The sequence below is a fragment of the Carettochelys insculpta genome, chromosome 20 (assembly GCF_033958435.1).
Source record: "Carettochelys insculpta isolate YL-2023 chromosome 20, ASM3395843v1, whole genome shotgun sequence".
In the NCBI taxonomy this organism is placed as follows: domain Eukaryota; kingdom Metazoa; phylum Chordata; order Testudines; family Carettochelyidae; genus Carettochelys; species Carettochelys insculpta.
In genome coordinates, this window is record NC_134156.1 from 4,899,095 (window position 1) to 4,926,467 (window position 27,373).

At 40.1% G+C, this 27,373-nt stretch overlaps 1 protein-coding gene across 1 annotated transcript in view; it reads left to right on the plus strand.

Annotated features, from left to right (window-relative positions):
• The window catches only part of RAB40B (RAB40B, member RAS oncogene family), a 33,619-nt gene extending 8,400 nt beyond the window's left edge, over positions 1 to 25,219 (plus strand). Inside the window, exons 2-6 of the mRNA XM_075014793.1 lie at positions 16,494 to 16,554; positions 18,782 to 18,842; positions 20,780 to 20,857; positions 21,452 to 21,674; positions 22,849 to 25,219. Of these exons, the coding sequence (XP_074870894.1) occupies positions 16,494 to 16,554; positions 18,782 to 18,842; positions 20,780 to 20,857; positions 21,452 to 21,674; positions 22,849 to 23,120 (695 nt within the window). The 3' untranslated portion in view covers positions 23,121 to 25,219. The remainder of the gene's footprint in view (positions 1 to 16,493; positions 16,555 to 18,781; positions 18,843 to 20,779; positions 20,858 to 21,451; positions 21,675 to 22,848) is intronic.
• Positions 25,220 to 27,373: the final 2,154 nt, after the last annotated feature.

A 27,373-nucleotide genomic window follows, 5' to 3' on the forward strand; every position in this document is an offset into this window, starting at 1 on the left:
TTGTAGCAGCTCAGACAAGAATGACAGGAATAGGTTTGGATCAGGATTCCCATTCATCATTGCCCAGTTACCCCAACACAGGCATGTGCCAACTGCTTGCACTGATCATTTATTAACAGTAATGTCTATTAAATTCTGGACACTTCTTTCAGATGTTTAGGACTAAGATGATCCCTGCTTACAATCCAAGGAAAGATAAAAGTTATGGGAATGGGATAATAGACAATGTGATATAAAACTAAGGAGAGAGGAGACAGTGATTGATTAATGCAGCTTCAATATTGAGATTTTTGAATACTCCAAAGTCAGAAGATTAAGATTATTTTTCCTACAGCACCAGAAACTCTCTTCACATTTGGAATATATTCTTGTTTGTATAGTGTGAATTTCAGTACCTTAAATTTTCCTGTTAAACAGTAGCTTCTGTAAAAATGCCATGCACTCTTAAAGTATGGCTATCTGCAAAGAGACAACCTTGTCTGCCTGCCATAAAGATGGGACCAAGCCTCTGTTATAAATCCAATCTTTCACTTTGTTTATTGCAAGACACAGAAAAAAACTCTACTAAAAGTGTGGGTGACTACCATTAGGATGGATTATAAATGTAAAAAAAGAAGTAATTTAATTAGATAGCTTTGATGTTTAGTAATTAAATTAACTAACTCCTGGCATACGTGAGAAAGTTATATTGGTTTTCATTGTCCATATGCTTACCCTTTGCATGTCTAGATTTTAGTTGGCACATACTTAAACAAAAGTTTTTTTTACATCTCTGAGAATACTGTCTTTACTTATTTCTTCTTACTATGTTTCCTGTTATTTTCCCTAACACTGTTGTTAAGTCTATCAATCTTCACTTTAGCAACATGAGTCTCTGGCTAGATGTGATTAAATGTGGCTCAGTTACAGTTGCATTGGGGAAAGCCAAATTATTTTCTGTCACTTTAAAAGGACACTCTAAATTTTAAAATTAAATTTCTATCTGTTGTTGCAAATAGCATCTGAGATGAAAAGAGACAAACACTTTTCTTTTAATTTTTGCTTTTCACAGTAAGCAATACATAGGCTATGTCTGCACTAGAAGCATCTGTCTACAGAACTTACTATCGGAAGAGATGTTCTGACAAAACTTCTTTTGACAGATTGCATCCACACAATAAACGTGGATCAATCTTTTGATCCGCTCTGTCAACAAAAGGGTCCCTGGAGGATCTACATGTCTTTTTTGTTGACAGTTTCTGTAGACAAAACGTATTATGTGTGTAGATGCTTTGCGAGTTTTGTTGACAAAACCCCAGTTTTGTCTACAAAATTCTTTAGTGTAGACATAGCCTTAATGTATGGTTGGTTTCACTGTTTTGGTGGTGGTCAGTTGCATCACCTTATCTGCTGCTCTGGAGTGAGGCTAAATGCAGGATACTTCCCAGGCTCTGTAAAAAGGTGTTGCCCAATAATTGCAGCAGTAGAACTGAAAAGGGAACTGGTACATATGTGTACAGAATTAAAATACAGAAGATGTATTTAGGAAAAGTATGATTAGGTCTGCCCAGAAATCCTTCATTGAAAACAAATTTAATATCTGTATGAGAGTAGAAAAGTGTTATAAAACTTAATCAACAACATAAATTCAGTACTTTCTTATCAAAGGTAGCTTAACTGAGAATTGAATTTTTAAATTAGTAATTGTAAAATTAAAGTTATATATATATTATATCCATTTCCATGCCCATTAACAAAAGGGGAAAAGGAGAGGTGCCCATTGGTGTTTACAAACTAATCAAAATATCCCATATATAGAGCAAAGAGAAATTTGAAGTTACAGCCCCAAACCAGCAAAGGGACCCAACTAGTCTTGGTGGCCTCTCTCGTGCTCTTTTAAAGGGTAGCTCTAGTAAGGGGGATACAAGGGGCTGTGCAGTGAAGAGAATGGTGGGGAAGGGAAAATCCAGTGTGTTGGTATTGTGGATAGCTACACTCAGTGCACAGTTGCATCAACAAGGGAAAATGTTTTGTGTGCACAAAGCATTATCTCAATCATTCTTGACCAGGAACACTTCAAATGAAGGGGATACTGTCTCTCTTTCTCCCCCACCCAGCTGGTCTCTGGGAGCTGGGACTGGGGCAGGGGAGCCAGCAGTGGAGCCCTGGCTAAAACCTGGGGTTGCTGCAGCACAACAACCCCCTGCATACCTAGTTCTCATGCCTATGTTCTTGTCTTAATTTGTAACAAATCTTTCTTCCTGCTTACTAACACATAATTACTGGGGACTGCATACGGTGAGCCTTGTCTCTTCAAACCACTTTCAAATTACTGGTGTGCAAAAAATGCATTTGGTTATCTTTTATTTAAATATAAATCAAATTTTCATGATTTAAGACTCAAATAAATTGATTTTCTTCAGTCTCTGGTAAAAGTGCATCTGTGGACTAAGGCAAAATATGAAACATTTCAGCATGAAGACTGTCTTAAAAAGACTTAAAGCCCAGGTAAATACTGAGAATGCAAGCACCTCTTTAACTATCTAGTGAAACTGTAATGCAATATTGTGCTTTTAAATGTTAGTCTTTATTTACAAGCAGGGTGTGTTTTAGCTTAAAATTTGAGAGAAGTGTAATTTTGTTGACAACTATCTAATTTCAGCCTACATAGGATTTTTTTCTCTGACATCTGCAAGGCAGACAGTTTAATGTAGAAAATTACATAGGGAATAATTAATCTTTGACTGGAAATCTGTAATTCTGATAATTTACACTGATGTCCAGCAGAAAACAGACTTTTATATCATCTTTCTACTCAACTGGAAACTAATGTATTTTATTTGATTAAAAATCCTTTGGTGTAGACTGATTTGTGGAATAACACAAACATTTTTATAAACATTTATGCTAGAAATATAGGCTCTTTTCTTTTACTCCTTCAGATTGACTTGACTGCTTTTTGTGTTGAGATTGATAAGAGGTTTTGTTCAGCCATCTAGAAAACTGCACATATCACTGAAGGAAAAACAGATGTGTGCATATTGCATAATGTTTTTCTCCACTACAGAGATCTTTTGGCTTTGTTCAAAAGCACTACATTGTTTGAGGGTGATAGAATGGAAGAGACCAAGGTTACTTTTATGACATTTTCAGTATTTTGTGCGTTCATCTATCTTGACACTTATATAATCTTTTTTCTTTTAAAGGTTTTCAATATAAAAATACTAACTTCCATTTTGGATATGAAAAAAAATTCTACTTTTACGTAACCTGCTAAAGCAGGAGTCTTTCTGGTAGTGAGAAATTGTTCGTACATGTCTCTGTATAATGGAAAACTTTAGGCTCTCTGCCAATAAATAATATATTTAAACAAGTACTTGTAGCTAAAGATAGTATCTGTATTTTCATGTACGGTAGTTACTGTCTCTCATCAGACTTCATTGCTTGAATGAATACTCAGAGTTTGTACTGTGATTAATTTTAAGATAGTATACTGGTGGGTGTACATCATCTTCATTAAGATGCTCTAAAATTGCATGTGTTCAAGCCACAAGGGTAGCCATACATGACTTTAGAGTTACTTTTTTCTCTTAGCTTGTGTTTTTAATAGAAATCGGCGTTAAGGCTTCTACACCTCAGTATCAGAGGGGTAGCCGTGTTAGTCTGGATCTGTAGCAGCAACGAAGGGTCCTGTGGCACCTTATAGACTAACAGAAAAGTTTAGAGCATGAGCTTTCGTGAGTTAACTCACTTCTTCAGTTGCTGGTCCTGGAAATCCTGGATTTCCAGGACCAGCATCTGAAGAAGTGAGTTAACTCACGAAAGCTCATGCTCTAAACTTTTCTGTTAGTCTATAAGGTGCCACAGGACCCTTCATTGCTGCTACACCTCAGTAGATACACTAAAATTATTATCTTGCTTTAAAGACCACCCTCTGTATAGTTCCCAGTACTTGTAGTGGTTTGCTGTACTTCTTTATTTTTAGATGTCTTTTGTATTTTCACCTTTTCCCCCCATCTTAGAAAAAGGACATTTTCCTGGGAAGCATTATGGTTTCAATTAAAGCTTCTTTGGCTCTTTGCTTGCTAACAAATCTCAGCTGGTGTAAGAGAAGTACAGCGCTAGTCAGTATATGTGTGTAGCAGTGCTTTTGTTGCGGATTACTAGTGAATGCTAAAATTAAATATAGCAATGACAGGCATGGCAGCGGCACTACACATTAAACTGTAGGGTTTGTAGTGAATACGTGACACGCTTTACTTTTATAATCTTTTCCTACTAGGTGTGTCACGACAATGTATATATCCAGTCTGTCAAGTCAGATTAACCAATTGAGTGCATTCAGTGTTTTCAGTTTTCTGCTTTCCTTCAGTTCTCATTGGTGACTTAAAATCTTTCAGTTTTGAAACGCTTCTGAAGTGGCATGTCAGCATCCCGGCTCTCTTTCCACAAAGCCAACTCTCCTCTGCTAGCTCCACGTCTTCCCTGAGAGCAGGACCATCCTGACCCATATGCAGAATATGCAGCTGTGTAGGGTACCCAGAAACTTGGGGCACTACTTGTTCTTAATGTCCACCCACTCGCATCTTTCTATCCATATTCTGTGGCTCTGCTTCCTCCAAAGAGGATCTAGTTAAAAGTGAAAAAGTCTGCCAGACCTATTAACAGAATGCTGAACTTGTGAAAGTTAACAGGCATTTGCCAACCTCAGGTAGATGCTGTCAGTTTACGAATTAACTGTGTTAATCTCTTTAGAAATATTTCATTAGTGTGTTGCTGGGGATTACAAAAATCACATCTCTAAAAAATCATCCCCCTTGGCTGCCTTTGGGTACAGGATTTAATACCTTTGCGTAGGGTCCCATAAATCCTCAGGATGGCCCTGCCTGAGAGGCTTCTCCCTGGTTATACATGTGGCACCTTCACTGTGCATGACCCTCATTCAGCTGCAAAATAGCTGCCCCAAAATTATGATACAAATAATAGTTATGGAGTACTGGTAATTGCGAATTGAATACGCAACACTCTACTGCTGTTTTTCTCTCTGCTCACTTGGCATCCTCTCAAAGTCTCCAAAACTGCTGTGCATTAGCTCTGATTTCCTGCACCTGTTTGTAATATGTCCATGTAGATCCCAGTTGATCCAAGAGTTCCATACTTAACAGGACGAATCATTTTCTTGCATTGGCAAGGGACTGAGAGATTTACAGGGTCCTGGTTCTGCCACAGATTCTTCAGTATAAGGAACAAATAAACTAACCTGTTGTGCTTCAGTGTCTTCAGTCTCAGAATTGCCAGCATTGAAAGACTATTGTTTGTATCATAATTTAGGGGCAGCTTTTTGCACTCTGTCCCCGATCTCCTGAATGGCAGTGAGCAACTAAGAGCTTTCTCTACACTCACAAATCACTGTGGTGTAACTTTCTCATTCAGGGGTGCAAAAAACACCCTCCCCCTGGCAGAGCAAGCCCCAGCACTCTAAAGCACCAGTGTGAACAGGCTCCCAAAGCTGTTGGCAACTGTGATTGGGGAGGTAGTTTACCTACTCCCCAGGGAGAGCTGTCTCCCGCCGTTGGTACTATGACCACACTGCCATAGTGTAGACAAAGTGTAGGATTTTCTGGCTCATTTGCCTGTAGTTTCTGCTGCTGAGTGGTTCCATTTCCTAAGAGGCAGCTGACTGTGGTTCCTGTGGTCAGAATAGGCCTGCCAGTAGGGGAAGAGGTACAAGGAGACAACTGCCTAGGAGCCCGGCATTTCAAAAGACCCCAGAGGTCCAGGAGCCACTGCTGCCATGAACTCTGGGAAGGGAGGCAGCACCAGGCTCCAGGCAGTTCTAAGGACTGACTGCCCTTAGCTCTGCCCCTTCTGGGGGCAAGAAGCCAGGCCCCACACATCTTGCACCCAGGCTTGCAGGGGCTGTCCATCCTGCTGGTTCTGAGCAGCTAAGAGAAGAGGGTTCTTGAAGAAACAGCAAGATGGGAGAGCACAAGAGAACTGGATCTTTCTCCAGTGTACTAAGGAGGGTAATCCATGTGCAATCTCAGGAAGTGCTGGAACAAATACCTACTTTACTTACTCTCTCAGGTACAGAACAGTTTGTCGATCAAGTTGGAACTTTCTGGAGAGGGCATAAGAAAAACTGGGAGATCCAGGGACAGGAGAGTAAGGAACAGGGAACTATGGCAGAGCTTATACTATAAATTCTAATAGAGAATACCTTGTTTAAAAAAAAAAAACTCCATTTTTGCATGCATTTTGTGTTGCATTTTTGTCTTGTAAGATGAATGCACACAGAGGTTAAGGGAGGCTTTCTGCCGAAAGCTAAATCAGAAGCCAGAACCCAAATGCATGGGATTTATCATGTAGATGTGTGTATGTATTTCTGAGGGAGTCTCATGAATTTTGAACTCTGAGATTTATAGGAATGTCATCTGTAAAGGGGGGAAACCAGGTTATAGCCCCATAACATTCCTCATGGAGTGTCTGAATTTATTAATATTTGTAACATGATTTAGAGTCTCGCATTTTAAAGAAGTTTTTCTGCTGGACTTGGAAACAGTTTTTGGTGAAATCTGTCATTGTAAGTGCCAGTGCTGCATGGGTAGTGTGCCTGACTTTTCAGGTGTTGACTGTCATGGCTCCAAGGTTGGAGGCAAAGGTGTCTAAGGATCACGAAACCTTCTGCTTTAAAGAAAGTTCCTCAGTGGAGACTGAATCAATGACAAACAAGGTTTACTGACAAAACAAACATGAGTGAATTATGAATTTACCAGCAAGAATTTGTTGCATTTCGTTATTATAAAAAGTTAAATAACCATTGTATGTATGTGCTGGCTGTGACTACCCAGTTTTGTCTTTTTACTATAGAGAGTGAACTTAATGTGCGTGTCTTCCAGGTTGCAAAAACATTTTCAAATATTCTCTTTTTGCTAGTTGAATGTATAATATATAGATTCAGGAAAATGCTGTCATTATGGTATAACATACATATTTTGGATCTCCCCTTTTTCTATCAAAGGATACTGCAGTGTGACAAAGGTCGTCTTAGCTTCTCACAGTGTTTGTGGTAGCACAGCGTAGATTCACAAAATTCAACTTACAAAGCTTGCATGCATCTTGTCCCACTCACAGCTAGATCTTTTTTTTAATTGAAGTGGGTTTGCTTGTTTAGGATCAGTTTCTTCATCTGAGGCCTGATCCAAACCCCGAAAGAAATCGTTGGAAAGACTTTCACTAACTTCAGTGAATTGAGTACATGATTCTCTTGATCCAACTAAATGTGTTTATGATTAAGTGCCAAGATGTGAGGCCATTGTGTTTTTCTTCTAGAATATGTTGCGAAATGTGAAGTATTGCATCTGTTTTTACTATTGTTTGAATTTTGAAGCAGTTACCTAGTACAAACTTTGGCTGTGTTTTAAACATTGCGCTTAAGAAGTAAGTAAACTAAAGTTTGGTAAGAACTGGAAAGCAGTCTTTTGTATTTCCAATCTTGCCTTTGTGTAAATAGCACAAGAAGCCAAACAGTTATAGTTTAGTAGCCAAATGAGCAGTTGTTATACCTAAACAACTGGGCATGCACATTCAGGCCTGCCTGGTCCTTTAAGTTGCTGCTGGAGTGCCAGGTGGCACTGAAGAGGGGGTGGGGGGAGGCTGACCCAAGGTCATCCCACCCCCCCACCCCGTTCCATCTGAGGCCCTGCCCCTTCCAGGATCCTGAGGCCACCCCTCCCCATCATCACCTTGCCCAGGGACCTGGCACTTCTATCAGTTGCCCTGTTCACATTAATCCAAAAGCAAATTCTTAGGGAAGCTCAGATAAGACAACTTTTCGGAAAGTCATTGTACTTTTTGTAGGATGAGGGTACATCACATTTGCCAAGTTTCCATTTACTGTTCTTCCCTGGCTGCACAGAATGCACGCCTCTTGGGGCACTGGGGAGGATCATGGGACCCCTGGGGCTGTTTCCTTGAGGGTCAGAGGGGTCACGGGATACTTGGCATTCTGCCATGTCTGCTCCAGTGTGGGTGTGGAGGGAAATGCATGCTGCGCGGCTACTCCCACGCGCTCAGCTTCCTGCCATGGGATTTCCTGGGCTCCTTGCGGATTTAAGAAGGCTCAGAGGCAGGAACCACAGAGTGCTGTGGACAGTGTCCCCCCTGGGACACCTGCATGACATCCTGAAGGCCTCTTGTGTCAACAGCAGGCGCCCTTGGAATGTTGACACCCGCCTTTTTTTTTTTTTTTTTTTTTTTTTTTTGACAGATGCATTTTTCCTTGTGGCAAACCAGGGTACGGCTTGTCAACAAAACCACTCCGTTCTGTCACCTTACTGTTGACAGAATGTGCTTTGGAATCTGGTCCCTCCCAGGTTTTGTCGACAAAAGCCTGCAGTCTAAACATAGCCTCAGAGAATAAGCCCCTTAGTATTCTGTATATTCAAAGACATTACAAATAGCTGTCACGTACATTCACTTTGATGGAGGATTTAAAACAGTAAACGCAAACATGAGTGTGCACAATGTACCAAATTCTCTTTGTACTTATCCATACAGTTCCATATATTTAATTTTTCTCTTTTTTTTCTTCACTCTTGGCTTCCCCCCGGCTCCAGCTCCTCTCAGTCTGCAGCGACAAATGTTGGACTGTAAATATGTTACAAAAAAAAAATGAGCACAAAACATGACACAGGTATGCCAGTGTGAAAATGAGGAAAGAATTGAGACCTACGAATATTGGCACTCTTAGAAAACCATTCCAACTCTTTTTGTATTAGATCTTCCACCAGTTTTGCATGAGTGCAGAATTGCTGTTGGAAAAGATTTTTAAAAACCAGGATAATATGATTTAAAAATATGTATATTAGGCTGAAAAACAACATTTTCTCTAATTTGTAACGTATTCTGAAATAAACTTAACTCTGAGCATTGTTGGCTAGAAAGGTAGCTCTAGCATGTCTGTCATTTTGGTAAAAGTAAACTGCTTTGGTATTCATTAAAATACATTTGTGTGTAGGGGTAGATTGTCTGTCTGGTGATGTTGATTGGTAAAACTCTATGGTGAGGGCAGAGAGAGAGAGCGAGAGAGAGAGAGAGAGAGCACATATGTGTATGGGCACACATGCAGACATACTGACGAAGAGATGGAGTCATAGTATATACAGTGAGTATTCACACAACATAATTTATGTGCGAGGTCTTGTTTGTTATACAAACATGCATCAAGATTTATAAAAAGTGCCATTTGAGAGAGAGGCTGTCTTTGCTTTGGGAGAAATATTTAAAAAAAAAAAAGTCATGCTGGATGGATTAGCTTGAAAGGGGCATAATATAAAACCCAGTGGTCATGACTGTAAGCAGGTGGTTTCTCAAGATAGAATATAGGAATATCTAAGGCCTGTTTCTGCTCCTATATTAGTTAACGGTAAATCTCCCAATGAGGAGCAGGCCCCAGGGGAAACAAGGCCATGCTCATAGAGAATGAACTGAAAGAGGATCATCTCTTTTTCATGCAGTCCCTTTGAACAGAGAGACTGAACAAAAATACCATTTCTGTATAACATTCTGTATGTTTCTTTAAAAAAAAAAATTGATGAGTTTTGTGAGATTTCTGAAGCATGCAGGATGATAGTCCCTTCCAGCTTTTCTGAAAGCTGTGACTGAAACACACCAAAAGAAGGGAAGCATGTTTTTTCCCCTATAATGCTAATAATACTTATACACAATAACATGTTATATATAGCACCTTTCATCTGAGGATTCTAACCAAAATCTGTAGTAAACATTCAGTTAATGAGCTACTGCCTGTCTCTGATATCCTTTCCTTTTGGAGGAGCGGAGGAGAGGAAATACTGAAGTTTGTAATGGAACATTTTTAGTTCTAATTTCCATGGCAAGATAAGTCTGTAATGATATGAAGATAAAAACAAACTATTTCATCACTAACTAGTAAATATTAGGACAGGATGGAATTACATGCGATTTCAATTATGCTCTCTACTTCCTCTCTATGGGCATAGTTCACTGGCTGTTACTTCAGTTAAGAGACAATTCACTATCTGGTGCCAACTGGAGTTTCCTTCTTTTTCTCAACAAATATTTTTCATATGGGTTCAACACATTTTGCCATCTTAGATAACATTATTGTAAACTGAATCTGATTTTTAAACATCATGTACAGTAAACCCTTGATTTAATGGACCCCAATTTAACAGACTTCAGAAATAACAGATGCTGTCCGCTGGCCCTTCTCTCCCCAAATAAATGCTGGTGACTCACCAGAGCTGGTGGAGCTGTTGGGTCTCGGGGGACTGCCAGAGCGGCTGGGGCCATCAGGGCCAGAGGAGCTGCCAGAGCAGCTGGGGCCAGAGGAGCCACTGGAGTGGCAGGGGCTGCTATTGGAGCCGGACTCGTTGGGTATGGATGGAGGGTAATGCCAGGAGACGCACACAGTCAAAGGCCTTTTTTGCACCCAGGGATATGTCAGTAAGAGGATCCTAAAATAATGCTAATCATCTGAAGCAAATTGTCAGAGCCACGACTGTGATGGATGAACTTCACCTGATTTACATGAATACATTAGGGTAGAATTTTATCAAGCTTCTTTGCAAGCTTCTTAGCTAATATTTGGGCATCACAGTGAACGAGCAAGATTGTCCTTTGTTTACCATGCTGCCTTGGACATTTAGCATGTCTGAAGATGACTCAATCGACAGCTTCTTCTCTGAGTGTTTGTCCATGTCAGTTCATGGTTGGGCAGTGACATGGGAAAACTTTGAAGAGTGGGAGTGATGAAAGTCAGCCTCCTTACCATGTCTGCCCTGTCCCCCACCAAGCTGGATGGCAGCCAGAATCCGGGCTTGCACCCAGCATGGGGCATGGCACTGGCAGCCAAGACCCAGGCACACAGGGCTGGTGGCAGAGTCCCAGCTGAAATCTAGGGGTGCTGCAGCTTGTCCCACATGCCTAGTTCCTGCACCTATGATGGTGGGATCTTTTTGGACCAAGGGGATAGGACAGTTGATGGAATGCGAACTTCTGTGTCACTTTGAAATACCTAAACACACTTGAAAGGTGTTCTTATGAAAAACAGTCTGTAATTCCAGTATGTAACTAAAAGATCCAGCTATTTTGGAATAGAAACGAATGGGCAAATCAATTGCTTGTTATGTTTTAGGAAACAAGAAAACTTTGAAATATCTAGAATTCAAGAACAGACTGTGGATGAACTGAAGAGAGCCATCGACAGCATTGCAGCAGGAAAGCCCCCTGGCCAGGATGGTGAACCACCAGAGGTAATCAAGTGTGCCGCGGACACACTCCTGGAACCCCTACATGAGCTGCTGTGCCTGTGCTGGAAAGAGGATGAGGTTGCACAGGATATGCGCAACGCTAACATTGTAACGTTGTATAAGAACAAAGGAGACAGAAGCGACTTCAACAACTACCGTGAAATCTCCCTCCTAAGCATCACTGGTAAACTGTTCGCTCGCGTCATCCTTGGCAGACTCCAGAAGATTGCTGAGAGGGTGTACCCCGAATAGCAGTGCGGGTTCGTGCAGAGAGGTCTACCATTGACATGGTCTTCTCTCTAAGGCAGCTGCAGGAGAAGTGCAGGGAGCAGAGGAAGCCACTCTACATAGCCTTCATCAACTTGACCAAGGCCTTTGACTTGGTCAGCAGGGATGGTCTGTTCAAACTGCTCCACAAGATAGGCTGTCCTCCACGGTTACTCAAGATGATCCAGTCGTTCCACAAAGACATGAGAGGAACCATCCAATATGACGGCGCATTATTGGATGCTTTCAGAATCAGGAGCGGTGTCAAACAAGGATGCGTGCTTGCTCCGACATTGTTCAGGATCTTCTTCGCACTCCTGAAGCATGCCTTTGGATCTTCAACAGAGGGCATCTTGCCGCACACAAGATCTGATGGGAAACTGTTTAACCTTGCAAGGCTGAAAGGTAAGTCTAAGGTGCGGGAAGTCCTCATCAGAGACATGCTGTTCGCAGACGATGCTGCTGTAGTGTCTCACACAGAAGACCAGCTTCAAAAACTGCTGGATCAGTCCTCCAAAGCGTGCAAGGACTTTGGGCTTACCATCAGCCTAAAGAAGACAAACGTACTCGGTCAGGATGTTGCTGAATCCCCATCAATCAGCACTGACAACTATACGTTAGAGGTCGTCCACAAGTTTGTGTACCTCGGGTCCACCATCACTGACACCATGTCATTGGACACTGAGCGAAATAGGAGGATCAGAAAAGTGGCCACAACTCTGTCCAGACTCAGCAAGAGAGTGTGGAATAACAACAAGCTGTACACTCACACCAAAATGCAAGTCTACAGAGCCTGCATCCTCAGCACTCTCCTTTATGGCCGCGAGACTTGGACCCTGTATGCCCACCAGGAAAAGAGGCTGAACACCTTCCACTTGCACTGCCTCAGGCGCATCCTTGGAATATCATGGGAGGACAAAGTGACCAACACCGCCGTCCTCAAGCAAGCTGGAATCCCAACCATGCACACCCTCCTCAGGCAGCGTCGGCTCCGCTGGCTTGGCCACGTCCACAGGATGAATGATGGAAGGATTCCAAAAGACATCCTGTATGGTGAGCTGCCTCTGGCAAAAGACCTCCCGGACACCCCCATTTGCACTACAAAGATGTCTGCAAGAGAGACCTCAGAGAGGTAGACATCGAGCTGGACAACTGGGAAGAACTAGCAGACGACCGCAGCAGATGGAGGCAGGGGTTACACAAGGGCCTTCAGAAGGGCGAGATGAGGATCAGACAGCTAGCAGAGGAGAAGCGAGCACACAGAAAGCACACTAAGGACTTGCCAGACACCCACCACATCTGCAAGAGATGCAGCAAGGACTGTCACTCTCGTGTGGGTCTTCATAGTCACAGTAGATGCTGTAAATGAAGTCCTCAATTGAAACTATAAAGGGCGCGATCCATAGTCTATGCAGACTGAAGGATGCCTACTACTACTCCTATGGGGTGGTGGATGAGTGGTGACACTGCCGACAGGAGAAGAGGCTTTCACTAGTGGGTGGAATCCACTACTGTTAGATGTTGAAGATGTGCAAATTAATGGAGTTGTGCACTGCTAGGATGGGGACTTGCTTTGCTGGAATCCAGAACTTCTGGAAGGTGGGCAGAGCATCTGATAAAGTTAAAAAGATCAGACTTGATATTGAATTCACTAGATTAGTCTCTTCCATCAGGTTTCCTAAATGTGAAATCTGATGAAATCTAGTGTAATAGATGATTCGGGCCTGACAAATATCAGTGTGTGAATTTAGCTGGTACAATATGCATAGAACATAAGAACAGCCATAGTGGGTCAGATCAAAGCTCCATCTAGCCAATTGCTTAGCTAAAATTGATCTATCGGTGGTTGACTTCAATGGCTGTCTATATGGAAGAAGATCGATGGGAGTGTTTTTTCCCATCAACCTTCTTTAATCTTTGCCACTTACAAGGCATTCCAGGGTCAACTTTGACCCAGGAAAGCACCATTTTGCACATGCGTGAAACAAAACCCTGAAAGATCAACCCTGAGCAGGTCGATCCTCCGTAGCAGTTTAGATGTAGGCTTAGTGTCTGTGCCATGAAAGCTGAAATGTAAAACTTTAAGCTCAACGAAGTAGCAATCTTTTTATGCAAATAACTCCTCCATTCAAACTTCACTGAGATTGTTTTGTAACTTACAAAATACACCTACATAATATTTCATGAGACCAAAAAAAGAAGTTTGCAAACCTGCTTCCTAAAAGGTTATGCACACAGTACTGTAAGGGTATATGTTAATTATTTGCCTTTTTTCCTATGAGTGGGATATATACTTAGCAGGCTTCTTATATGTTTTAAATTATAAGTCTGTCATGTTCATAAGAATGGAACAGATGAGCCTTAAAAGAAAACTATCACACAATCTTTCTCCGTTGTTTTTGAACCTCAGTATAATAACCAGTTTCCTGAATTTATTTATGTAAAGTTGCCCAGCAGTAACGGAGTGGGTTGTTACTTGAAATTCAAGGCTTAAAAGTATTTTTTAAAATGAGATATTAAATTTTTTCGTAGTGTTATATGAACGTGAGTATCCTTTTAAATACACTCTGCATGTTCACTGAAGAAAGTCAAGTAATCTAATGTACCTAAGAAATTCTGCTGAAGAATGGACTGGCAGATTTACAAGATAATATCCTTTAACTGACAGTGATGTGTCTTAGATTGGCATTCTCTATTTTAATGTTTAATTTGTTAACCAATTTCTCTTTCCTTGGGTTGTTTTTTGTAAATATGCATTTTATTATCTTTAGGAAACTACTTTGACTCAAAAGATATTATATTAAAAAAGGAAAAAGCTTACTCGAAGCAACATCCTACACGCGAATATAGGCAGCTGCACTGGTAAAAGTATATGTGGCCCATATTGAATATCATCAGAAATAGCCACAAACATTTTTATAGATCTATATTTGGAAATGTTTTTTGTGGCACTGGTAATGACTGTAGTAATGTTAGTTTAGATTATGAAGTGATGTCAGTCACATTACAGTTAAAATTAGTTACTGAGGTCCATTTCTAAGCCTTTTTTAGGGTTGGGGTGGGGGTGGAAGGGGACTGCCATCCTATAAAAGCACAAAAATCTAAGCAGTTTCACCATTGGTAGATAGGATCTGGGGCCAAGATAAAACTTTTTTTTCCCCAAATATGAAGTGAAATTGGCAAGGGGTCCCTGAATTAGAAGTTCCTAAACTTAACAGGTGTTCCTTGGAGTTAAAAGAAGCCACACATACTTTTAACACTTTGTAAGCAATAAACTGTGCTTTATTGGCTTTCCCTAGCAGTGATCTATCTAGAAGACAGAACCAACATTTAGTTGACTTAAATGTCTAACTTCTGAAGTTAACTTTTACATTTGTAACATCTCTAGGGCACGTCAGCTGCAAATGTCATCTAGTACAGAGGTATGCAAAGTAGGGGGTGGGCCCCTCTGGGGGTGTGTGAAATTTCATAACCGGGGAACAAGGTTTGCTGCTGGCAGGCCACCAAATGGTTTGCTTACCTGAGTGCCTGCAGGCAAGGAGCCCCACTGATCCCAGTGGTGGGCTCACCTGTCAGAGGTGTCCCCTTTTTTTGAAAGTTCAAATATTGTATCCCTATTGCAGGTTGTATATCCTTAAAGCTGAAGCCAGAAGAAGCTATTCCATAGATGAGTGAATAATATCTTGAAAGACCATTACATTTCTACAACTGCACAATCAACATCTGTTGAGATCATTGTTACAGTTTCGTGCTGTTCCTGATGATTCATGTCTAAAAAAGTCACAGTGACTAATGCTAACTGCAGAGAAGTTCAGAATCTGTTACTAGCTGTTTGCACTCCCCACCTTGCATCCCTGATTTGGGAGAATTCTTGAATAAGCATGTTGAATTAAATAGGAAGTGACTGACTTAAAACAAATCTGACAGCCTCTTATGTTGCTCATGTGTAATGAGTGATAGTTTCATCCAGCTTGATCCAGTTTGTAGTGGACTGGTGTCTGCATTGTAAACATACCATCACAAGTACTATTTATATAGGCCATGTCTACACTTGGGCAAAACTTCAAAATGTCCATGCTAGGAATAAGGGGATTTTGACATTTGCAGGGTGCTTTCAAAATGGACCCCCCGTATAGATGAGCTGCTCGCAAGCGAAACGTGGCACATTTGAAGTGCCGCGGCTGGCAACCTGCTAATGAGGCGCTGAATATTCTTTTCAGCGTCTCGTTAATATTGTCCGATTTGGCCATTAGTATGGCCATTTCGAAGTTTTGCCCAAGAGAAGACGTAGCCTTAATGTTTCATGTGCCAGGAGGATGGAGACAGAGCTACTCTTAAATGCCTAGAGGGGGTAACCCACTTTTTTTCTAAAAGATATACTGTAGCTCAACCAAAAGTTATGGGCTTGGTAAGGACTTGGTATGTGGAGTTGCCCACCCTGTACTATTCAGGAAATTAGAATAGATTAAGCAGTCCCTTTCTGACCTTAATCTCTCAATAGAGATGAGAGAAGAGTTGGACAGAAGAAGCTGGGGCAGGTTCTTACAGCTGCTTCGTAAGAGAGCATGAGAGCTGTTCCTGGAACTCATAGCTGCCAGTAGAGTTACCATGGGAGAGGAATTTCCAGGGGGTATTATAAACAAGGCAGCGTATCCAGAGAAACAGAAGGAAAGCAGTAGCATTTAACTGGCAGAGTATTGTAGAATCATGGATGGGAATAGAGGTGGCCCATCAGACAGAGCTGGGAAAATGTGCTCCTCAATGAGGAGACCACACTCATGCTTTGAGGTCCCCATAACTTCAAATCTACAGGATATGTTTTACCCATACACCTTGCTCTAGTGACTATATTTGCTCCTTCTTGTTAACTTGCATTACAGATTTAACTGTCTAGACATTGTATGTAGTGCAGATGGTCTAAGATTCTAATTCTAAACAAGACCTTTTTTTCAGGTATTGATTACAAGACAACGACCATACTTCTGGATGGCCGTCGAATAAAACTACAGCTGTGGTAAGTATTCATTCAATTGTTCTTCCTCAATGCCTTTTAAACAGTATTAGTCAGTGGACTGTAACTGTTAAGGGCAGGTATTGTCTGTCTTCTGGACTCTGAAAATGCCAAGCAAAGGGAAGAATAATGGTCTGGTGTTTAGGTAGGGCAATAGCCGAGACACTGGAAAATCTGGATTCCGTTCTCTTCCCCACCACAGGCTTCTTTTGTAACCTTGGGCAGCTAGCTTGCTTGGTTGGTCTCTGGCTTGCTTCTGCCATCTGTGAAGTGTTGCTAATAATGCTTTCCTACCTCTGCCTTTATAGTCTTTCTATAATTTATGCAGGGGTTGTGAGATTAAATACACAAAAGATTTGGAAGTGCATAGATATTACACAGATAATGGGGAGAAGGTGGCAATATGAGTATCTTATCACAGAATGGATGTTAATGTACTCTAAACAGTGGTTTAGTAATAACAGTAAAGTTGACTAAAAATTAATCTAAACACCTGTAACACAAATAGGTGAGCCTTTGTGAGGCAAAATATTTCTACTTATGTTTTTGTAGTGCATTCACTGTTGTGTAAGACTGGCACCTGACAGTATCTTATTATAGCACCTCTTACAGTTTCTGGGAAAAGCAGTGACATTGCAAACAAGTCTTTTGGAATGGATGTCTAATGTTTGGGGGTGGATCTCTGGTCCACTAAGGCAGTTTTGTGTCTTAAAATGGTCGAAGATGGCTGGTAGACAACTCCTTGGGTAGATGAATTCCCAGCTGATGTAATCTGAAGGAGATAATGCTAGCACTTGCATCAGCCATCCTCCCTGCAACCTCCAGCACAAAGGGGCACACTGGGCAGCAGGAGCAGGGCATGGGCAGAAAAGGAGCAGGAACTGAAGAGCTGGAGTCTGTTCCCTGCTATACACAAGCAGGGTTTGGAAGGAGTGAAGAATTGTGGGCCTAAAACCAATTATGTTGTGCGACAACGTCAGACCAAAGGGTTGCTATGGAGTAGGGAAAAGGCAAACCAAAAATGGTGAACCAGCTGAACTGCTGGCAAGGGGGAGAGCTGCTGGCTCAAACACTGGCCAGAGAAAGAGGGGCCATTGCCACAATTGTCACAAAGTACCATTTTATAGCAATGGCAGTAGTTTGTCTTGCTATGTGGATTAACTTGCACATTCACACAAGCATTTATTTTGGCTGGTATTTTTAAAAGCACTTAAGGGACTTATATATACATGTATTTTTCAAAGCTAGAATTTATTTATTGTTTCTCAACTCGTGTAAAGCTTGCTATTGATTTCATGTTTATACTTCTATGGTTTTGAAAATTAGATCAAACAATTATTCATCATTTAATTAATGTTAACACTTGTGCATTATAATTTCTTGATTGTTTTGATTGGTTTCATACACAAGTACTTATTTTTCTTCGTGTTTCTTCCACTTTATACAAGGCACTGTTGAAACCGAACACCAAGCTTCATTGAGAAGCTGCCAGGAAGAGGGGTTTTTCATGGCTTTTCATAGGAGAATTATGTATGTTAAGCCTTCAGCACATTTATATGGGATAACGGATTGAAAGTCTTTCTGTAGTTTATTCAGAAATAAGAAGTTTGCCATGAGGAATCATAATATTCTGCTGATAATTTTTGATTCTGATGGATCCTATATACTCTTCTTAAGAGACTTTGGGGTAGACACACGTTCGGTTTCCCAAAAAGCCTCAAAAACACATCTTTGCTTCTCTTCACAAGGTCCCATGCCATCATCCGAGGCATTACAAGGCACTCTTGTGCCCCTCCATTGAGAATTTATTATAGTCACACCAGGGTCACCTGTAGACATCATCTATTTGCTGTCTTCTTTTGCTGTAAAAGATGGGCTTTTCTTTCAGAAACCAGAAAACAACCTTGTTTTGGATGAAATAAGCTCCAGACAGGGTTCTGTAAAATATTTTTGACTATTCCTTGTTTTCCACTGTCAATAGCTTGTGTAAGGCTTAGAAGAGCTTGTCCTCTTATTTTTTGAAAACAGTTAGAACATGAGCATAGAAAGCAAGACAACATATTATTAACTGCAGAGGATTGAAAAACTCTTCTGTGTATTGGAGGCTGCTATTGCCTGCGAAATGGTAGGAAAATGTTACTCTCCAGTCAGTACGAGCTGATAAAATCTAATTCTTAACATAAAATGTTGCCTGCTTCTCTCAATAGCTTGTAACTTTTATTTTGTTTAGGGATACATCTGGGCAAGGGAGATTCTGCACCATATTTCGTTCGTATTCAAGAGGTGCTCAGGTAAGCTCAAAACTATCTTCATTGTAATATGTAATTGCTGGTAGATAAATGAACGTAGAGCTGATAAAGATATATCACAAGAGTAGCGAAGCTTATTACACTGGCTCTTAGCGTTCACACTATGAAGTAAATTAGAATAAGATTCTGTGATATTTCTGAATACAACACAGGGTTCTTCTGGGGGAAAGAAACAGGAGCAACCTGCACAAAGCATCTCTTTATATTTTTATTAAGTAAATCAAGACCAAGATTAAATTTAAGAAGTGATGGTCTGGCTTGGTGCACTGGCTTGGTGCACAGTCTTACTTCTTACCCCTCCCAGAAGGCCCTAGGAACTACAACAGTCTGTCATTACCCAAAGTAATTCTCCCTTTATCTTAAGCATTAAGCACTTATACTTTCAGATTCTGTTTCAGCAGCTCCCTATTCAGTAAAGCATGTGCTTAAAATTAAGCAAGCTCGTTAGTGTTTTGTTGATAGTGACGGATTTCAGTGTGTGCTTAAAAGAGGGGTAATTATAAGAAGATTGTAAATTTGCATAGCATGCAAACCAAGAAGGTTGGATAATGCCAGAAGAGGGGAAGCTGGTCCCAAAAGGAAAGATCTGACTTGCTATAGCAGAATGTTACTACATTGTTGCAGAAAATCCTACACAGGAGATAAATGGGTCCCAGATTCTGCTCTACCTTATCTGTTTGGGTTTTTCCTCAGACTCTCTCTGCATAATCTTAGCTTCCCCTCAAGATCAGAACTGCTCCCAGGGTTCTTTGAATCAGTTAAACTTAATTTAAATTCCAGTCCTTTCTCTGTGTTTCTAAAGTCTAAACTGTTATCTAGGCACTGATCATCTCCTGTCTGGATTACTGTAGCCAGGTTGTCTTCAACCTCGTGGACATCCATGTGCCTCCTACAAATAATTCAAAACACAGTTGCTGAAATTATATTGGTTCCCTTTGGTCACCTTTTGATCTGGCAGTGTCACCCCATCTTTGACTCCACCCTTTGGGCTCTACTTTCATCCCCACAGCAGACTTGAACCTCTTGTTGTTGTATTGAACTATCATGATTTTTATGTGCCTGATCTGAGTCACTGCCTGGTCATATTTCTGTGAACTCTGGCATTCCTTATCACTCAGCAGTGTGATGAATAACAAGCTAAGGTGATAAAATCTAAACCACATAAACGAGCCCCAGTTGACATCAATGGGATGTCATGTGCATGCAGGATTCTGTCTACATGGTTCCCTCAGCAGGATTAAGGGCTTTGATTGTAAGCTCTTTGAGGTTAGAGCTGTATATTTTGGAAGGTGAGTTTGTAAAAGGCCAAATCCACCACGTGGCTGTTGTAAAATTATGTATAAATGTGCCGCATAAGTAAAGCACTTTTGTAAGTTTCTTTTTCATGTTGGTATCCTATGGTTCATAATTTTGCTATCATCATTGAGAGGAAGGGTATCAAGCCTAACAGGATACCACAATTGGATGCTACAGTAAGAAGGGGTGGGGTGGGGGAAGGGAATCCTTAGAGAAATTACATGGCTAATACTGCCCTCTAGCAATCACTATATCTGAACCAAAAGAAGGAGGAGTGTGTATACTGTACACTCTTCAGACATATCCAGCCCTTCTTATCATTACACCTCTGAATAGAGACTGCAGTAAAAGCTAGAAGTGTCGTGGGAATGTTATTCAAGGAGCAAAAACCCAAGTGTATATGCTAAACTGTCTCAAATTGTGTCTGACCAGAAAGGTAAATACGTAATGTAAATTTGTCAAGGATTGGGGGATACTATATATTCAGTCATTTACCACAGTCTCAGATGTTGGTGCAGCTACATTATATTTAATGTTTTTACATTCTGACATGTCAGTTTTAGTTGCAGGGATTGTACATTTTATATGTTAAGTGAACTTTGTGTTAACATTCTTTCACATAGGGGGTGATACTGGTGTATGACATTACAAATCGCTGGTCATTTGATGGCATTGATCGATGGATAAAGGAGATAAATGAGGTAAAGTGAATCCCAGAATATAATTTTTTGTATAACAAGACTAATGCAGGTGGGGAAGAGGGGTGGGGCGAGGGATGCTTCAGTGCAGTTCACCAAGTAATTACCCGGGATCTCAGTTGGGCATGAAGAAGCTTCATGGCTATTCGTACCCATGCTAGACAGATTATAAGATCTTGCGTATGTTTATATGTGCTGCAGTCATACGCCGTCTGTGTGGTGCTTACGTACCCAAAAATTAATTCTGCCCTGAATTTAGCTGTGAACATAGAGTAATTGTGCTTTTACAGAAGTAGCTTAACAATGAAAATACATATTTGTATTCTGACTGAAGATGCTTTGGAGAAAGATGGTTGTAAACAATGGGAGGAAATAACAACTAAGCATAGTCCCTTAATTTCTCATCCCAGCCTACTCGCTTATCATTGATGATACTTTTGCCTCATGTCATGCATTCTTTTGCCATGTTCCATGCTTCATGGGTAGAACATGGGTTCTGAGTTTTTGTAAAAAGCTGTTTTTTCTTGGTAAAGTATTTTCTTGGTAAATGGTGTGAAGGGTTATAACACTAATCTCTTACTGTTTCTCTTCTCTCAGCATGCCCCTGGCGTACCTAAAATCCTGGTTGGAAACCGCCTTCATTTAGCCTTTAAGCGTCAAGTCTCCACTGAACAAGCACAAGCCTATGCTGAGAGACTAGGCATGACTTTTTTTGAAGTTAGCCCACTTTGTAACTTTAACATCACAGAGTCTTTTACTGAGCTGGCAAGGATAGTGTTAATGAGACATGGGATGGACCGGCTCTGGAGGCCAAACAAGGGTAGGCAAAACATAATATGTTCATTCTTGTTCATCACTCTGAGAACTGTCATACTGAATCTCTGAAAGCCTAAGGATAATAGTGAAAACCTGAAAACATTGAGACATGTAGCTCACATGCTTTATTCATTTTTTTGGCTAAATAAAAGCATAAAGACACTGGGTTTTTAATAATCTTATCAGTTGGTCTTTCATTAAATGACACATTCTGACAGTTTCATTTTGAATAGCAATCATATTTTATAGGTCTGATCCTACAAGATGCTGACCACCCTCTGTTCTCAAGCCAGTTGGAAGTGAGGATGCTCAGGATCTCGCAGGATGGACTCTGTCTTACTGTGATTATGGTTTATGCTTCAACAGAGTAATTTCTGAAACAGATATATTAATTAATCACCTCAGTTGATTCCAAGATATAAGCATGGAAAAGGAGGAGCAGAGAAAAAAAATACACATCCTATAAGACTGTTAAACCATCTGTGCATTTGCCTCAAAGTTCTCTCTCATTCTGGTTGTTAAAATGTTTCCCCAAAGTACATATTCTGGGCCTTCCCATGGCTTTGACACAAACAGTGGACTGTAACAGAACCATAGGTTTCTTGGATACTAATAAATATGCAGGTAAATAATGATGCATAGCTGTCTTCATTCCATAAATATCTCCCTTAAGTACCAGAGTGAAAGATTAAAAGCTTCAAAGAATAGTCTTATTATTCAGAGAGGATTTCAGCTAAATGGAAAGCAGTGCAATGAGAGTTCAGTAGAAGTGTTGGGTAAATTTAATCTTTGACTTTCAATGAGGCAAAAACTAAAGTAATTTTTGAAATGTCTCTTAGTTTCCCAAATCACTGCTTTGTTCTTGAAAATGGTATTATTAGCCTGTTCAACTTTGTGCAGGAGTTGGGGGACAAATCTGCAAGATCTTGCCCTGAAGTCAATGAACATTCTGTGTGCACAGGGCATGCAGGATTGGACCTTTATTCTGTAAGTCAGGTTAGAGTTATGGGCAAGTATCTGGTACTGGAGGAAGGGTATAAATGAACTGTAATAAGGGGAAAAGTAAGATGATTGGTTTAAAAAAGTACTGTGGACACGCATCACACGGTGCTGCCACCATGTGGCTGACAAAGGCATGCTATGTATGATAATACAACTTTGTTTATTTGTTTTTAAAGTACTGAGCCTGCAAGATCTCTGCTGCCGTGCCATAGTCTCCTGCACCCCTGTACATCTTGTGGACAAGCTCCCTCTCCCGGTTGCCTTACGAAGCCATCTCAAATCTTTCTCTATGGCCAATGGCCTTAATGCCAGGATGATGCATGGACGCTCATACTCACTCACTACCAGCAACAATAACAAAAGGAACAGCCTGAAGAAAGCTAAAATTATCCGTCCCCCACAGAGCCCTCCCAAAAACTGTACAAGAAACAGCTGTAAAATTTCCTAAACCTGGTGTGGCTGAAAAACCAGGTTGATTTTCTTCACATGGAGCCTTGAGCACAGGAAGTCCTGTTGAATAACTGAGCATCTGCTGTGTATCACACTACATTGACAGAAATAAGAAAAAACTTGTTTTAGAATGTGCTCACTATAACAATGCTGCTTTGGAATGAATGACGTGTTCAGTGCAACAGAAATGGATGTCACACTTTATTTTGGATTTTTAGATTCGAATTTTTGATGTGCACAATGCCCTTGTTTTTAGATGTGTTTTTTATAAAGAGAATTGTTATTTTATTGAGTTGTTCTAAGATCTTGGAAGTTATTTGTGTAGTTCAATAGGTCAGAATCTGTTTTATCTAAATTTTATTTGCAAATAGTCAAAAATTAGCATGTCAGTGAATAGATTCAGAGATTTTTTTTAAATGCAATGTATTGTATACACTGTAAATTTTACAAATGGTGAGACAGTCTAGTACTATTCCCATAGTGGATCTGATTATTTTTTGTACAACTTCCTTGCTAACCTCAAAGCACTAATTTAACTAAGCTGCAAATGTGTATATAGAATATTATGCACAACATGTTTTTGTCCTATTAGTGTTTATACACTACATATATACGTACATAACAGATTTGATAAAGTTTTTGCTATGTTATTTAATACTTTTGGGGATTAATCTGTGGTTTATATTGTTATTTTTCTGTAAACCTACCTTTTTGTACCAGATGTTTTAAAAGGTAGTTATAGGAAGAAAATGCCAAAGACAGTAGTCACAACAGCAGTGAGAGGAATGTGACTAAAGAGCTGCTTTATAGAGAGAGAACAATATTTAAAAATAAATGTTCCTGGTAAAACAAAACCTGTTTTATATTCTTAAGAAGTGGCTTGCTCTCCTTTTATGGCTAGGCTATTTCATAGATCATGGGGATTCCCTTCATACAGCATAGATCTTCAAAAATGACAGTGAACATTTTGACAGGCATAGTGAGTTAAATACTCAGTTTGTGGGCAAAGATGTCTGATGGAAATAGTATGACACTACGCTCACTGATATACAGAGGAATGATAATACCAGTTTTATTGCTCTTGATGTAAAGGGTAAGTAGCCGCACTGCAGCATCTACAGGTGCCTCTGTTGAAATGTAACTTGGTAACATCTTTGCAGTAGTTCTCCATCATCATAGATGTCCCTACATCTCCATAGCAACAAAACACATGTAGTGCAAGACTATCAAGTGTGAAATGCCAAAGCTATATTGGGTTTTTAGCCCACTAGGTTATATACAAATATTAATAAATGATAACAAGATGCAGATGTGTTAGAAGATCAGATGGTAATACTTAAGTATAGAGAGGCTCTTGTTATACAGATTAAATCTGAGGGAAAACATCCACCCTTTCTCTTTTATTCTCATCTGTTTTCTTTTGGGGATTATTATTTCTCAGTGATCTTTGCAGGTGCAGCCAGGGAGAACATCTCAAAGCAGGCACATGGATAGAAAGAAGGTCCCCATTTTGCAAGGGCAGAGCAAATTCTTCTGGCACTCTTGACACCAAGGCAGGTTATTATTTGGGTTATCATGATTAACTCTGACACTCTCACAACTTGACATTTTGTACTTGTGGTCTAATAGTAAAGGTGTAAAATGTTGATTCTTTTTAAAACATCAAACTAATTTACAATTGGGGTCTTGAAAACTTCCCCTCCCTCTCCAAGCTCAGTCCTGACAATGAAGAAGGGGTAACCAAATAAGCACAAGAGGGAATTAGAAAGTTGGGACAGTGAGACCATTTTCCAAAATAAAATTTGATACGTAAAGCCAAATAGCCAAAGCAAATCCTAAATGGTAACCATTACAACTGACTTATACTTGTTTCTTTAATAATGTGTTTATTTCAGGGGATCAGATTAAAGCATTCTTTTAATTGGTACTAGATCAGTTCTCTCTCCTTTTAGCTTTTAATTTCTGTATAAAATCAATTTGTGTTGTCACATTCTTAAACTGTATATTTCAATTTGTGTTCAAAAAGGTACTTTATTTATATAGTAGATTTTTTTAATATTGCTCTAATGGTGCAATGAAATAAATGTTTCAAGAAAGTGCAAAGAAGCACTGGCTTTACTGGTACAAACACTGAAAAGCATGACCCTTTTCTGTTTTGGAGGGAAGGGAATGGCTTTTAATAACAGTGCTCTATTCATTTTAATACAACACCTTTTGTGAGGTACCTCACTATTTTCTGTTCGTGTTACAGATAGAGAAAACAAATTGGGTTAAGTCTCATTTTTTTTCAAAGGGTCTGTCACATCTAAATTTCCACAACTTGAGAGGCCTGATTTCTGAGATGCTGAGCTCATGCAACTTAAGTGGAAGCTAGTGCAAGCCATATGTTCTAGGTATCTCAGACTGAGCATTCACATGTAGTGAATACATGTAAAAAGAAAATCCCTGAACAAGATGATGTGACATAGTTCACAAAGGGAATAGGGCAGTATTGGGTGTAAAATCAGATTTCTCATTTTCTGTATTTAATACAACAGGCTATGTTGCCTCAAATGAATAATAATCATCCACATTCGAGGACCAATTCCTGCTTCTACTACGTTCACTGCTACCAAAGGCTCAAACTGATAGCTGGATATCCAAAACTATAACCTTTGAGCATAATAGTGCTCTGGAAAAGTCCTACAGAATGTAATAAGGATAGAAGAGATAAGGACTATAGAAATTATTCCATTTATATAGCTGAACAGAAAATAACTTTTCCCTGAGGTACATTTTTTAACTGTCCAATAAAACTCTTCAGTAGAAATACAGTTTTCAATTAAATGCTATGGACTACCTTAAAAAGATAGGGTCTGAGAAAGTCTCTTTGATTGCCTTTGGTAGGCTAAAGTGCTAAGAAAGAGTGAGGGAAGACTCCATCTACAAACTATCAAAGATAGCTAGTCTTTCATGTATCGGCATTCTCCATTATGTAGTGTGCATGTTACTTTATAGACCACCTTATAACAAGTTCCTTGTCTTCAGAAATCTACAGTCTGAATTTGTGGGAGAACATAAGAAGAAATGCCAACTGACCACAGAGGCTGGTGAGCAAATGGAGTTGTGGGGAAAGGCAGGAACAGAAAACAGAAAGGGTGCTATTTATAACATACTCTAGTGTTTGCCACTAAAGCTTTCTCAGCAATTTACAAGTCCTGAATGAGCCCTGTAACCCTGTGAAGTAGGTAATATTATCTTCTCCATCCTCCAAACTGTGAAAGTAAGTCACAAAGAGGTTAAGTAACTTGCCTATGCAAATGTGGGACAGAATTCAAATCTCACAAAATACCATGATTTTTATGGAATCATAGAATTGAAAGAGACCTTAGGAGGCCATTGAGTCCAACACCCTGCTGAAAGCAGGACCAAAACCAACTAAATCTATCCAGCCAGGGCTTTGTCAAGCTGGGACTTAACAACCTCTAGGGATGGAAATTTCCACCACCTCTCGAGGTAACCTATTCCAGTGCTTCACCACCCTCTTGGTGAAATAGCTTGTCCTAATATCCAACTTACACCTCTCCCACTGCAACCTGCTCCTCATTCTGTTATCTGTTACCACTGAAAATAGCTTCTCTCCATCCTCATTGGAACTCTCCTTCAGATAGTTGAAGGCTGCTGTCAAATCTCCTCCTCACTCTTCTCTTCTGTAGACTAAATAAATCCCTCAACCTCTCCTCGTAAGTAATGTGTTCCCACCCCGTAATCATTTTGGTCTTATACACGTTTCCCTTTGACTATAAAGAAATTGTTTCCCAAAACATGGATGACTAGAACTCTTTTTTTCTTCCTTTATTCAACAAAACAAAAGAGATCAGTCTGTCTGGTGAGAGGAAAAACATTGACTCATTGAAGGTTGTGCCTGCAGTTAAATGCCAAAGAAAAAAATCATCCACAAAAGAGTAAAGTTCAGTTCTTGTTCATCTGTAAACTGTATACCTGTCTTAATTATTCCAAAGGACGGGTGTTTCCAGGTGTTTAAGCACACACACAACATTCAATATCCTTAGATTTATGAGGCGTGTCCGGCATAGGCAAACAAATGCAAAGTGTCTTTCTTCTCTCTGCAAAGCAGGCAAGGTAGTGCCCTAGGATTTGGCTATTGTTCCACCTCTCAACTGTAGTTTCAAAGAAACAAAGTGTGTTGGCTGCTAGGCAGAGAAAGATTCTTCGCTTGACTATGCAGTCTTATTAAAAATGTGTAAACTG